The 15,270-nt window shown below is 38.3% G+C and overlaps 1 protein-coding gene across 2 annotated transcripts in view; it reads left to right on the top strand.

Moving 5' to 3' along the window:
• RAD50 (RAD50 homolog (S. cerevisiae)) overlaps positions 1 to 15,270 on the top strand; it is an 86,464-nt gene that overhangs the window by 29,989 nt on the left and 41,205 nt on the right. For both annotated transcript variants that reach the window (XM_011969272.1, XM_011969273.1), the window contains exons 6-13: positions 1,801 to 1,929; positions 2,159 to 2,324; positions 2,925 to 3,118; positions 3,876 to 4,082; positions 5,470 to 5,652; positions 6,100 to 6,257; positions 9,091 to 9,266; positions 9,792 to 10,029. In XM_011969272.1, coding sequence (XP_011824662.1) covers positions 1,801 to 1,929; positions 2,159 to 2,324; positions 2,925 to 3,118; positions 3,876 to 4,082; positions 5,470 to 5,652; positions 6,100 to 6,257; positions 9,091 to 9,266; positions 9,792 to 10,029 — 1,451 coding nt within the window. The remainder of the gene's footprint in view (positions 1 to 1,800; positions 1,930 to 2,158; positions 2,325 to 2,924; positions 3,119 to 3,875; positions 4,083 to 5,469; positions 5,653 to 6,099; positions 6,258 to 9,090; positions 9,267 to 9,791; positions 10,030 to 15,270) is intronic.

Raw genomic sequence — 15,270 nt, 5'->3', positions numbered from 1 at the left:
TTTTTTGAGTCAAGGTCTCTCTCTCTCACCCAGGCCAGAGTGCAGTGGTGTGATCTTGGCTCACTGCAACCTCTGACTCCCAGGCTCAAGTGATCCTTCCACCTCAGCCTCCTGAGTAGCTGGGACTACAGGCACACACCACCACATCCAGCTAATGTTTTTTAATTTTTTGTAGAGGCAAGATCTCACCAGGTTACCCAGACTGGTCTCAAACTTCTGGGCTCAAGCGATCGTCCTGCCTCAGTCTCCCAAAGTGCTGAGATTACAGGTGTGAGCTACAGTGCTGGGCAGAGAGTTCTAAATATGTTCTGGATACCAGCCCTTTATCAGATATTGGTTTTGCAGATATTTCTTAACTGCTTTTCAGAGGACAGGAGTTTTAAATTTTGATGAGGCACAGTTTGTCAACTGTTTTCACTTATGGTTTATGCTTTTTGTTTCATATTTAGGGGAAGTCTTTGTCTGACCCAGTGCCACAAAAATGTTCTTCAATGTTTTATAGTTTATAATACATTTTTGTACAAGTCAGTTAAGTCCTTTTAGTCTCCTGCTTAGTATATGCTTTTGTGAGGATTAGAGAGAATTTATAGCAGCACCTAGTACAATGCCTGGAACATAGCAGACATTCAATCAGTGATACCTGTGACTGTTGTTCTTGGTAAAGTTATTTTTTTCAAATCTCTCTTTCATTTAGCTAACATTGAACACCTATTGCATGTTCTGGGGATACATTAGGGAACAAAGTAAACAAAGTTTCTGATTTTAGGCTGTTTGCATTCATATGCAAATCACAAGGTATGCTATTAGTATAATTTTAATAAATTATGTTAAAGTTAAGGATGCATTTTGGTACAATTATGAAGGTTTGCAATTGCTGTCTAAGCATTCCAGTAACTTAATATGTTAGTTTAAAATTAGGTCCTGGTGGGCATGGTGGTGCATACTTATAGTCCCAGTTACTTGGAGGCTGAGGTGGGAGGAACACTTGAGCCCAGGAGTTCAAATTGTATTGCACTGTTATTGCACCTGTGAATAGCCACCCCAGCCAGGGCCACATAGCAAGACCTTGTCTCTGCATTTAAAATAATAATAATAATACAAGTAGGTTCTAAAAATGTGTTAGAAGAAGAGTTGGTCAGTTTTGGAATCATAGAGGCAAACGCTAGAAGAATATCCCCAGCATCATCCAATAAGAGAATGCCCCGAACCAGATCCCAGTATTCATTCCTAGAAGATGGGGCAGCCAGCTGTCTCTGGAAGCGAGCCTCAGAGCAGGCCACTGAGCTCGTTTGTTGTACTTTACTTGCTCAGAGTCCTCTGTGGTTGAGCAAGCTTTGGATTAAAGTATACTCTTCATGTAAATTTGCCTACAGGCTCAGAATGCATTGGTAACTCACCATGAATTTCTAGCCCTCTCAGTAGTCCTGACTTAAAAACAAAAATACATTAAATAATTAGCCTTTTAAGGATTAAGTTCTTAAAATGTGCTGCTTTATGTATTGTAACTCTAACTGCCTAGTGAATGAATGACTTTTGTGGGAGGTTGAGGACAGGGCATGGTGTTCGGAGTTAGAAGTGGAATTGAATTCCTACTTCTCTCTACTAGCTATAAGGACTTGGGCTAGGTTACTTAATGTCTCTGAACTTCAGTTTCTCTAGGCCCGCTCTACAATGTTATTGTTAGCATTAAATTAGATCACTTTTACTAAATGCCTGGACCTGGATTATCTTATTTGTCTTCATCTATCAGCCATGTAAGCTATAGTGAGTTTTATTTATGTGGTGTTTCTTTATTTTCAGAATCGTCTAAAAGAAATTGAACATAATCTCTCTAAAATAATGAAACTTGACAATGAAATTAAAGCCTTGGATAGCCGAAAGAAGCAAATGGAGAAAGATAATAGTGAACTCGAAGAGAAAATGGAAAAGGTTGGTGGTGGTAGAATTTTGTTCTGCTTCAAAATTTTAGGATTATTGTAATGAACTTTATTTGAATCCATTTTGCCATCCACATTGGAAAAAAATACAGATCTGATTACTTCTATGTATATGTTGAAATGAAGGATATTGAATAAAGTTTGGTTTCTGTTTGGCACCTCAAAGTGATCATATTTTCTTATGTTTGTACATTAAAGCTTTTTATTTTGGTGTTACACAGGTTTTTCAAGGGACTGATGAGCAACTAAATGATTTATATCACAATCACCAGAGAACAGTAAGGGAGAAAGAAAGGAAATTGGTAGACTGTCATCGTGAACTGGAAAAATTAAATAAAGAATCTAGGCTTCTCAATCAAGAAAAATCAGAACTGCTTGTTGAACAGGGTAGGACAAAATGTTCATTTGGTTGTTTTTCCTACTATGATATTACACATTTTCTGTATGAATGAAGAATCTCCAAGGACTTATGCTGAGTGAAAAGCCAATCTTAAAAGGCTATACACAGTATGTTTCCATTTATATAACATTTTTGTAATGTCAAAATTTTAGAAATGGTGGAGAAATTAGTAGTTGCCGGGGATACTAGGTAAGAGAAGGGACAGGAGGGAAATAGGTATGGTTATGATTAGAACAAAAAGAGGGTTCTGGTAGTGTTGGAACTGTTCAGTACCTTGACTGCCATAGTGGATATATGAACCTACTCAGGTGATAAAATTATTTAGAACTTAATAAACACACATACACATGCACAGGGGTACAAATAAAATTGGGGACTTTTGAATAAGATTGATGAATTATATCAATGTCAGTATTCTGGTTGTGATATTATAGTGCAGTTCTGCAAAATGTTATCATTGGGGGAAACTGGGCAAAATGTACAAGAGAACACACTGCATTATTTTTTATAACTTGTGAATCTACAACTATCTCAACTTTTTAAGCACCAGTTTAAAAATAAAAATTATGAGGTTTTTTTTTTTAAAGGTCGTCTACAGCTACAAGCAGATCGCCATCAAGAACATATCCGAGCTAGAGATTCATTAATTCAGTCTTTGGCAACACAGCTAGAATTGGATGGCTTTGAGCGTGGACCATTCAGTGAAAGACAGATTAAAAGTTTTCACAAACTTGTGAAAGAGAGACAAGAAGGGGAAGCAAAAACTGCCAACCAACTAATGGCAAGTATTTTGAAATACAGTGTTTCTTATTTTGTTTGCGTCATATTCTCTACTTGAATTGTTTTAATTTTTGGTTGGACTCTATTTTGGCATATTTTTCTATTAGTGTTAGCATAAAATCTGCTACAAGGCAGAGAAACCTTTATTGAAGCAAATGTTCTAAAGTGTATAAGGATAAAAATATGAAGAAAATGTAAACCTACATTTTTTATTTGGTTTTAAGTAAAAAATTTTTAAAAGCTAATTGCAGAGAAAACATTTGCTCATAGTTAATGATTATCTCTGGGTAATGGTTTTGATAGTTTTTAAAATAAAGTCTTGAACCACATGTTTTGGTCAGTGATGGACCACATATTTGACAGTAGTCCCATAAAATCGTATTACTGTATTTTACTGTATGTTTTCTGTGTTTAGATATGTTTAGATACATAAATACTTATCATCATGTTACAGTTGCCAAAGTATTCAGTACAGATATATGCCGTATAAGTTTGTAGCCTAGAAACAATAGGCTATACCATATAGTCTATGTGTGTAGTAAGCTATACCATGTAGGCTTATGTAAATACATTCTGATGTTCACACAACGATAAAATTGCCTAATGATGCATTTCTCAGAATATATCCCTGCTGAACAACACATGACTGTACTTTTTTGTATTTTCTTCAGTGTACATATATTCCTTTTGCAATTAAAAAACTGTTTCTTAAATTGTTTGGTAAATTATTAATGCTCATTCTTTATATACGCATTTAGAATGACTTTGCAGAAAAAGAGACTCTGAAACAAAAACAGATAGATGAGATAAGAGATAAGAAAACTGGACTGGGAAGAATAATTGAGTTAAAATCAGAAATCCTAAATAAGAAGCAGAATGAGCTGAAAAACGTGAAGTATGAATTACAGCAGTTGGAAGGATCTTCAGACAGGATTCTTGAACTGGACCAGGAGCTCATAAAAGCTGTAAGATATTGTTTGAATAATCTAATAATTTTAAGATACAAGACTTTTAGAAGTATTTTGTCTATTTTTAATCCTGAGATTATGGCATTTTAATAAAAACATCAACTTTGTCTTATTCTCATGTAAAATGAATTCATCTGAGTATCTTGATCTTCTGAGTCTTTGGTTCTACAACCTGGTAGGTTGAAAATTAGAATCACATAGGGAGCTTTTTAAAGATACTGTACTCAGACCTTAAAGCTTCAGACCTTCCAAATCAAAATCTCTGAGAATGGGGCATAGAAATGTACATTCAAAAACACAACAAAACTGGGTGATTCTTATGAGCACCTTGGTTAAGAACACTTACCAGGCTGAGTACGGTGGCTCACACCTGTAATCCCAGCACTTTGGGAGGCCAAGGCAGGCAGATCACCTGAGGTCAGGAGTTCAAGACCAGGCTGGTCAACATGGCAAAACCCCATCTCTACTAAAAGTACAAAAATTAGCTGGGCGTGGTGGCGCGCACCTGTAGTCCCAGCTACTTGGGAGGCCGGGACAAGAGAATCGCTTGAACCTGGGAAGCGGAGGTTGCAGTGAGCCAAGATCATGCCGCTGCACTCCAGCCTGGGTGACAGGGTGAGTCGCCATCTCAAAAAAAAAAAAAAAGAACACTTATCAAAGTTTATAAAAAACAAGTATTTTTCCTGTAGGTCACACACATTGTAATTCTAGATGATTTTTGCTGTATTACTACTACTTCTGTGGTAACAACTTTCTTAGCCAGTCTTTTCAGGTATTTCCAAATTTTCTTTCTTGCTTCTAGTCTGTCCTCTTTCTTCACATCTCCATCACCAAAGTAAGCATTCTAAAGCATGGCAAACTTCTTAAAGCCCATCTTGATAATTTATGTAAACATTTATTTTTGCTTCGTAACTTACCATTGTAGCATACATTTTTGTCAATTTAGCACTTTTTCACAGTGTTATCTTGTTGGGGTGGGGAGATACTGGTCAGGGACCACGTCACACTATTTTTATAGTTTCTACATTCCAGGCAATGTAGTGAATTACATGGGGACTTAATAAATACTTAATTGTTGACTGAGGACTCACTAATCTGTATACTTAGACACATGTCTCCTAATTGTACACTAATTCTCACTTTTCTTTCCTGTTTGACCCTTCTAGGTTTATTTACTAATTCTCTACCATTATAACATAGTACGGTCACTTTAATAAGATTTACCTTAAAGCATATATAGTGTCTTGTTTTTTTCTCTTGTTGGATACAAACAATATTATTTGGAACATTGTGAGGAGTAGTTAATTTCTAATACACCTTATCATTATTTTAATTCTTGCACAAAATATCTAACACCTTTGCATTTGTATGAATTATTGACCAGGAACGTGAGTTAAGCAAGGCTGAGAAAAACAGCAATGTAGAAACCTTAAAAATGGAAGTAATAAGTCTTCAAAATGAAAAAGCAGACTTAGACAGGACCCTGCGTAAACTTGACCAGGAGATGGAGCAGTTAAACCATCATACAACAACACGTACCCAGATGGAGATGCTGACCAAAGACAAAGTATGATTTCTCTTTTTGTTCTAATTTTACTGTCTGGTACTTAAAATAGCCTACCTTGCATTCATAAGTCATAGACTATAAGGTATTAAGTTGGTATTGACTTTATATTTTAGAGGCTAAGTCTGTATAATAGACTTTCAAGCTTAAAAGTTATTGTTTAATTACAAAAAGTTAATACAGAAATATATATACACACACACACGAACATTACTGTTAGCTTTTAACATAACAGAAGTTTTAAAATTCTATATTGTTTGACTTGGTACTCCACTCTTAGGGCTTAGAAAGACCATTCCCACTTGAAGACTTTAAGAAATTTTATATTTTATTTTCATATTTTTATAGTTTTAAGCTTAGAACTTTAGTCAATCTAGAATTTATTTTTGTTCTTGATATAATGTAGAGATATACACTTTATTTTTAAAAGATTTTTTTTTTTACCTATAGGCTGACAAAGATGAACAAATCAGAAAAATAAAATCTAGGCACAGTGATGAATTAACGTCACTGTTGGGATATTTTCCCAACAAAAAACAGCTTGAAGACTGGCTACATAGTAAATCAAAAGAAATTAATCAGACCAGGGACAGACTTGCCAAATTGAAGTAAGTTGCAACATTTGGAGATGTAATAGAAATCTCTTATTTCATGCTTGCTTGTTTAATTGTTTTAAAATAATTTATTGTCTTGAAATGGTATGTTGTATTGATCAATTTTAGTTCTTGCGTACAAGAAGACTTCAGAAAGTTCATGGAAAAATGGAATTAAAAGATAAAAATTTAAAATAAACTGTATTTCTCAACATAAGCTCCATCAAGTTGAAGACTCTTCTGAGCAATGATACCAGCAATTTAGTTCAGTCCTAAAAAACTGAGGGTCCTGGGAATTTAACCATGTTAATGTAGTCTTTTTTACATTATTAGCGTAAAAATGGGTGCCCTTTACAGATTTTTTAAGATTAAGAAACTAGAAGATAGGAGGAGCCAAATCAGGACTGTAAGGTGGATGCCTAATGATTTCCCATAGAAACTCTTGCAAATGGCCCTCGTTTGATGAGAGGGATGAGCAGGAACATTTGTTGTGTTGGAAAAGGACTCTGGTGAAGGTTTCTTGGGCATTTTTCTGCTAATGCTTTGGCTAGCTCTCTCAGAACACTCTCATAATAAGCAGTTGTTACCATTCTTTAGCCCTCCAGAAAGTCAGCAAGCAAAATGCCTTGAGCATCCCAAACAACTGTTGCCATGACCTTTGCTCTTATCTGGTCTGCTTTTGCTTTGACTGGACTACTTCCATTACTTGGTAGCCGTTGCTTTCACTGTGCTTTGTCTTCAGGATTGTACTGGTAAAGCCACATTCCATCACCTCCTGTTACAATTCTTTGAAGAATGCTTTAGGAACTTGATCCTACTTGTTGAGACTCTCCATTGAAAGCTCTGCTGTTCTCTGCAGCTTATCTGGAAGCAGTGGTTGGGCATCCATCAAGTAGAACATTTACTCAACTTTAATTTTTCAGTCAGAATTGTGTAACCTGAATCAATTGAGGTGTCTGTGGTGTTGGCTATTGTTTCTGCTGTTAATCATTGATCTTCAATTAGGGCATGAAGAAGATGAATTTTTTCCTCACAAATTGATGTGAACAGTCTGCCACTGTGGGCTTCATCTTTAATAATGGCTCATCCCTTCTTAAACTGAGTTATCCATTTGTAAACTGCTGATTTATTTGGGGCATTGACCTCATAAACTTATTGTAAAGTATCAGTGATTCACCATTCTTCCACCCACACTTCACCATAAATTTGATGTTTGTTCTTGCTTCAGTTTTAGCTCTAATTGGGGCTCTTTTCAAACTGATGTCTTAACCGTGTTAGTGCCTTAAACTAGATCCTATTCAGACATGTTATAACAAGTTAGTGTGAGTTTATTTCAGTGCAAAACATTTTGAACTTCATGCATAGTTTTTTTATAATACACATTTTCCATGAACATTTTGAAGACCCCTCATATTTTACAAATTAAGTAAAATGGTAATGGGTAGTAATTTAGACGTCTTGTCCTTTGAAAATTTGTAGATCTGTGAAGATTAAAATTTAAAAATTCTATTTTCATTTCTGTGAGAAATCCATTGTAAAAAGTGATCATATTTCTCAGATGTTACCTTGGATGGTGGTTGGATAAGCGGGTCAAAAATTCCACACAGATTTTTGAGGAAAGTAGAGGACTTAGTTTTGGTGATGTTTAATCTCTGTGTCTTGTGGAAGTGTCTGTGAGGGAATACAGTATTGGAGTTTGAAATTCAGGAGACTGGGAGTTGTTGCTGCTATGCAAGGGATACTTGAAGTCATTAGTATGTCACCTTGAGAGAGTTACGCAAAGAGAAGGGGTTACAATTAGATTCCCGGGAAGCACAAACATTTAAAATGTTAGCAGGCCAAGGAAAAGGATCAAGTGAAGCAAACTGGGATGTGCCCAAGGAACCAGAGTGAGAGCCAGATAGCCGTGGTGTCTGGGTGCCTTGAGAAAATAGTCTTCAAGGAGAAAGTCAACAGTGTTTGGTGCTACCTAGAGGTAGAGTAAGATGAAGACTGTACTTGGCACTTAGGTCACTGGTGATCTTGATGAGAAGTGCTCAATGGAGTCTAGGATAATGAAAATATCATCTGTATTAGTTACTTTTTTCCAAAATTTTACTGTGACTCACGATGGGAAGTCATGATGAAGAAGCATGTGTGCAGTAACACACATTTATCTGAAACCAATTTCTCAAAGTAGTATATGTACATACAGCCTACTCCAATATATTACCATCTCTTCTATTTCATTTTTTAAAAATATGCTGAATACAATACATTAAATTGACTACATGGTAGCTAGTGCATCGAAACCTGCAAATTGAAAAACCATGTTATATGTAAGGATTGAGGTTGGCTAGGATGATATTTAAGAGCTAAAAGTGGAGATAAATTGTGCTAGTAAGTAAAATATTTGATTAACGAGAGGGAATGACTGTTCTGGAGGCAAGTGGGTGACAGCAACAAGGAGGGAGAGGATATAAAGAAACAGTATTTACAGGAGAGTAAGGAAGTAGTATTTGTGAAAGGACTAAAGAGAATTACGGGGGTGTTCTCCTGTCTTCTTTCTGTCCAGTAGTCCCAGCAAGCATCTTGCTGGGGCTTAACCTGGGATCAAAGGCCATGAACTCCCAGAAACCAGGCAGAATCTGTGTACGTTTTTCTGGGAGCAGGCCCATGAGCAGGACTGGCAGGTGAGTCAGTGTCATAGGGGGAGAGTTAAGACAGAAGTGGACTTGTCCCTCAACTTCTAAAAAAAAGTATTTGGTCATGATTTGTTGGCAGAAATTTATCTTGTTTTTGTCTACTCAAACTTTCAAACTCATTTCTCCTATTTTAAAATGAAAATCCATATTTGTTCTTATTTTAGCAAAGAACTAGCTTCAGCTGAGCAGAATAAAAATCATATAAATAATGAACTAAAAAGAAAGGAAGAGCAGTTGTCCAGTTACGAAGACAAGCTGTTTGATGTTTGTGGTAGCCAGGATTTTGAAAGTGATTTAGACAGGCTTAAAGAGGAAATTGAAAAATCATCAAAACAGCGAGGTAAGTTTACCTACTTTATGTTATCAGGATACTCTGACACCTTTGAATTTTCATTCACAGGTAACTGTTAAGGATGGGGAATTTAAAAACCTGGTTATGGAGCCTAATGGCTTGGATTTCAGTCCTGGCTCTACAACTTACTCACTGTGTGACTTTAGGCAAGTTACTGAAACCTTCCTGTGTTTCATCGTCTGTAAAATGAGGACACAACTACCACCTGGGGTACTGAGGAGTGAATGAGATTATAGTTGTAAAACCCTTAGAACAGTGCCTGGCACAGAGAAAGCTCTCAGTAGACATTTTGTTATACTTATAATGTGTTACCAAAAAATATTTATACAAATCTGAATGTATCATGCTCTTTGGAAGAGAATATTGGAATTTTAAGTATCAGAATTTTTATTTCTTTTATAATATATTTATAAAGTAAGAATAATATATTTATAGAAAAAGATGAAACCATATTGACAATACTGTATTTTATGTTTTTTCTCATTGGTGATATAACTTATTTTCTTAAAATAGCCATGCTGGCTGGAGCCACAGCAGTTTACTCCCAGTTCATTACTCAGCTAACAGATGAAAACCAGTCATGTTGCCCCGTTTGTCAGAGAGTTTTTCAGACAGAGGCTGAATTACAAGAAGTCATCAGTGATTTGCAGTCTAAACTGCGACTTGCTCCAGATAAACTCAAGTCAACAGAATCAGAGCTAAAAAAAAAGGAAAAGCGGCGTGATGAAATGCTGGGACTTGTGCCCATGAGGTAAGAATAGGGATTTACCTTAACTGTACATGTAGCAGCACATTGTAAAAGGTACCTGTCTCATGCCTGGGCAGATGGTAGTTACTCAGTAAGAACTCTGAGCTAGTATGCCCTGTCTTAGGTCACTTCTGTGATAAGAAGAGTCAATTATTTTGTTTAAAGGTAAGCTTATTTCCTTTCTTTTATTTTTCCTGAGACAGAGTCTCTCTCTGTCACCTGAGCTGGAGGGCACGATCTTGGCTCATTGCAACCTCCACCTCCCAGAAGCGATTCCCATGCCTCAGCCTCCTCAGTAGCTGCACCACCATGCCCAGCTAATTTTTGTAATTTTTAGTAAAGATGGAGTTTCACCATGTTGGCCAGGCTGATCTCGAACTCCTGACCTCAAGGGATTGGCCCACCTCAGCCTCCCTGGGATCACAGGTGTGAGCACCGTGCATGGCCGGTAAGCTTATTTCTTAAAATGTGAGGTAGACATAGTCTACGTTCTTTTGTATGTGTGTTTAATTCCCAAGACTTAGCTTGTGGGCATAGATTTTCACAGATTTAGGACTGTCGACTTGCCACTTTATGAACCCAGCAAAAGAATTTAAGTACTGAAAAGTTCTCCCAGAAGGCAGATTTTAAACTATGTTTTTAATGTCTTTTCCACTTTCAAAAAGATTTTCAGTTGTTTATATTTTCCCTCACTTGTACAAGAAATTCATGTTATGTTCTGTTTACAAATAAAAATCAAGTTAGGAAATATGTGATGATTGCCTTAGTGTCTCCCAGAACATAGAGAACAAGGCTGGTCCCAGAGACCTAAGACATGACCCTCCAGGAGCTAATGGTCTGATTAAGAAGACAGGCTCTCAGAATTCAGCGTTTAGAAAACTAGGCTTAATAAAGTGTTTAACAAAATGATTCAAACAAATGTGTTAGTTAAGAAAGGAGGAGTCAGTGGATACAAAATGAGAAAAATATTTTGAGAATGAGGCAGGGAGAGAAATATAAGGCCTGGAGAAGTTCATTCAGCTCAACCGAGAGGAGATGGAAGTCAGAACATGGTGCAAAGGGAAGAGGAGTATGACCTATGCTGCAGGAGAAATGTTATCTGGAGTTTGAGCAATTATTTATAGGGATTGAATCTTGTACACTGGGGAGATAGGGCTACATTATATTCAGGCCTAGTTATAACTCTTTCTGATAGGTGATGAGGAGGAGCCAACCTAAGGGATTTAATGAAAGATGTATTTTAGGAAAATTAATCTAATATCAGTATATTGACTGAAACAGGCTGAGAAAAGCTTAGGAAGCAGAAAATCCAGGAGAGTGAAAGTGATTGCCCTGGAAAACCAAGGAGGAGTTTCAGGAAAAGGAGAAAGAAAGGCCTAAGAAGATATGGTTCTCGGCAGCCAACTTCTAAGATGGTCCCTAGTAATCTCGGCCTCTTAGTATTCATACCCTTGTATAGTCCCCTCTCATGCTGTTGCAGGATTGGTCTGTGTAACTGATAAAACAGGCAGAAGTGATAGTATGGCCTTTCCAACATTAGGTTATTTAAGGTACTATGGCTTCTTCTGTGCTCGCATGTGCACGTACCCTCACTCGTGTGAACTTGCTCACTCTCCCCCTCTTCTTCCCCTCTCTCACCCACTTTGTCCCCTTCTGTCTCTTGTTTGAGGGAAGCTAGCTGCCATGTTGCAAGCAGCCCTCTGGAGAGGCCCTTGTGGTAAGGACCTGAGGCCTTTGAGCAAGTGAGTTTGGAAATAGACTTTGTAGCAGTCAAGCCTTAAGATGACTGCAGTCCTGGCTTACAGCTTGATTGCAACTTCATGCGAGACCCTGAGTGAGAAGCGTTATCTCCTGATCCTGGTATCTCTGAGAAATAATAAGTGCTGTTATTTTAAGCTGCTAAGTTTTGGGATACTTTGTTATGCAACAAGAGATACAAATACAAGCATCAAGGGTGAAAACGAGATTATTGGGCCACAGAGATGAGGAGACAGAAGCAGTAGTTTGAGAATAAAAAGGAAGGAGAGGAATAAGATAGTATATTGAAAAGAAAAAGATCAAATGGATAAAATTTGAAATTGGTAGAAAGTACATGTAGGAAAAATGTGAGCTTAGTTCTGTGTTAGACAGTTATACAATAAATGGCAGAAATTAACATCGTATTATAGCTGTCATCGCCCAGGCTGGAGTGCAGTGATGCAATCTTGGCTCACTGCAACCTCCACCTCCCTGGTTCAAGCAATTCCCCTGCCTCAGCCTCCCAAGTAGCTGGGATTACAGGCGCACGTCACCACACTCCGCTAATTTTTTTGTATTTTTAGTAGAGACAGGGTTTCACCATGTTGGCCAGACTGGTCTCAAACTCCTGACCTCAGGCAATCACCTGTCTCAGCCTCCCAAAGTGCTGGGATTACAGGAGTGAGCCACCGTGCTGGGCCACAGTTTCCCCTCTAAGAGTAAAGTGCATGTCTTACTTATTGTTATATCTCCACAGTTCCGTGTATATTGCAGCTTTGATAACTGTTTGCTGAATGAATGAGAACTGTAATGTCTGTTCCAATTATTTATTGCTGTGTAACAAACCTCAAATCTATCTCACAATAATTAATTTCTCATGGTTCTGTGGTATGACTGGGCTCAGCTAGGTGGCTCTCACTTGAGGTCTTATGGTTGTAGTCAGATGTTGGCTGCAGTCATCTCAAAGTGTAACCGATGTTCTTGATGGCTGGATGTTCCTGATGGCTCATGTGACTGACAGTGATGCTGACTGTTGTTTGGCAGCTCAGCTGGGGCTCTCAAAACAGGATATCTTCACATGGCCTCTGCATGTGTCTTGGGCTTTTGGAAGCATAGTGACTGGGTTCCTAAACAGACTATCCCAAGAGTAAGTATTCCATGAACAGGAAGTAGAAGCTGCAAGTCCTTTAAGGCCTAGACTGAGAAACTGGCACAGTGACACTTCGTTTTCTGTTGGTCAGAGTGGTCACAGAGACTCCCAAGATTCAGTGAGGGAGGATACTGTGTCTCTTGATGGAAAGAGTATCAAAGTACTTGTGACTGACTTCAATCTGCATAACCCTATATCTGCAGTAGCATCTATGTGCCATTCTGGTTACCTAGAGACTAGGCAACCACACATTTGTATATTCTATATTGTAACTTTGATAACTATTTGTTGAATGAATGAGAACTGTAGTGTCTATTCCCGTTATTTATTGCTGTGTAACAACACCCCTCAAAACTGTCTCACAAGGCCGGGCGCGGTGGCTCAAGCCTGTAATCCCAGCACTTTGGGAGGCTGAGACGGGCGGATCACGAGGTCAGGAGATCGAGACCATCCTGGCTAACACGGTGAAACCCCGTCTCTACTAAAAAATACAAAAAACTAGCCGGGTGAGGTGGCGGGCGCCTGTAGTCCCAGCTACTCTGGAGGCTGAGGCAGGAGAATGGCATAAACCCGGGAGGCAGAGCGTGCAGTGAACTGAGATCTAGCCAGTGCACTCCAGCCTGGGTGACAGAGCGAGACTCCGTCTCAAAAAAAAAAAAAAGAACTGTCTCACAGTGATTAGTTTTTCATGGTTTCATGGGATGACTGGGCTCAGCTAGGTTATCTACCTGGCTAGTTTAGCCAGTTAAATGTCTGGTTACCACACATTTTAAGAGAACCTGAAGCTAGAAAAAGCCTAGAGGAAGCACTAAAAATGGACCAAGATGCTGGCAGGGCTGCTAAGTAAGGACACGTGTGGGGGGAAACCATTTTCATAAAGGAACCAAAACTTGAAAACCTGAAGAGCAGGGAAATGATGAACCCCCGTTTGTTTAGCAAGCTCTTAACAGAATGTCAGTGGGCCATTCTGGAAAACTGGAGAAGGATGAGTTTGGGACAAATGAGAGAGGAAGTCTTCTTCCCAATAGTAGGAAATAACATTATAAAACACGTTTTTTAAAAGTTTAAATAAATCCACAAATGGAAGGTCAATAATGAATTAAGAGGACTTGATTGATTGATAGGGTCTTGTTCCTGTCGCCCAGGCTGGAGGGTAGTGGTGTAACTGATTATAGCTCACTGAAGCCTGAAACTCCTAGGCTCAAGCAATCCTCCTACCTCAGCCTCCCAAAGTGCTAGGATTACAGGCATGAGCCACCATACTCAACCAAGAGGACTTTTTGTTTTGTTTTGTTTTGTTTTTTGAAATATAGGAAAGCAATTGCCTAAGGGTACAGTCAGGTTGATTTCAAATTCCAGCTCTGCTGGGTGACCTTAAGGATGTTACTTAATTCATTTGGGTCTTAGTATCCCCCACATAAAGTGAGGAGATTGACTTACATGGTCATTAAGCTTCCTACCACCTCTGGTTAAGACACTACTTTCAGATATCCCCTGGGGTCACTTTCAGGGACATTGTGGAGGTCTATTTATGATAGTCACTTAGGTGGAAGGTTATTGGTGAAGAGGAGTAAAGTAACAAGATTAAATTTATCTGTGTGCCATTTGCCTTTTCACCTTTAGAATATGCCCTTGATGCCAACACTATCATGAGAACTGTTTATTCGTGCAGCCAAGATAGGCAGTCTACTGGAGTGCAGGTAATACAGCAGTAAACAAAATGGACAAAGTCCCTGCCCTCATGGAGTTTATATTCCAGTGGGGAGGAGATGGATGACAAATAAGTGAATATATAATACACTGGGGGATGATCAGGGGCATCGAGAAAAATACAGCAAGATAAGGGAATAGGGAGTAGCTGAAGGGTGGTGGGGGGGACTTGATGAAGGTGGCATTGGAGTGGAAACTTGAGAGAAGTGAGGAAGCCAGCCATGCAGTTGTCCAGAATAATATTCCAGGCAGTACAAAATCTCTGAGACATATTTGACCGGAAGGCCAAAGGGAAGAGTTGTGGAAGATGAGCTCAGAGTAGTAGTAGGGAGCTATATCTTGCTTCTTTGCGGGAAATACTTCATTTAAAGCCTCAGATTCACCAGTACCTAATGTAAAACTAACATCATGACTGAGAACTCAGCTGAAAATATACCTGTTTATCATTTTGTATAGTACTGACTCAGATTCATTTATTATAGCACCTCATTTGAATACAAACTCAATTGGTATTTCCCCCCCATTTCTCCCACAGGTTTTTTTCAGTACCATATCTGTGTGGGCCTTTTTACACACAATCCCCTTAGAAAAGGAATGCTGTCCAAAAATAGGTGAATTGAGTTTCTGAGAAAACAAAAATCCAAAGA

Source organism: Mandrillus leucophaeus, unplaced genomic scaffold (genome assembly GCF_000951045.1).
Source record: "Mandrillus leucophaeus isolate KB7577 unplaced genomic scaffold, Mleu.le_1.0 Scaffold88, whole genome shotgun sequence".
Lineage (NCBI taxonomy): Eukaryota > Metazoa > Chordata > Mammalia > Primates > Cercopithecidae > Mandrillus > Mandrillus leucophaeus.
This window is presented reverse-complemented; position numbering and strand designations above follow the sequence as displayed.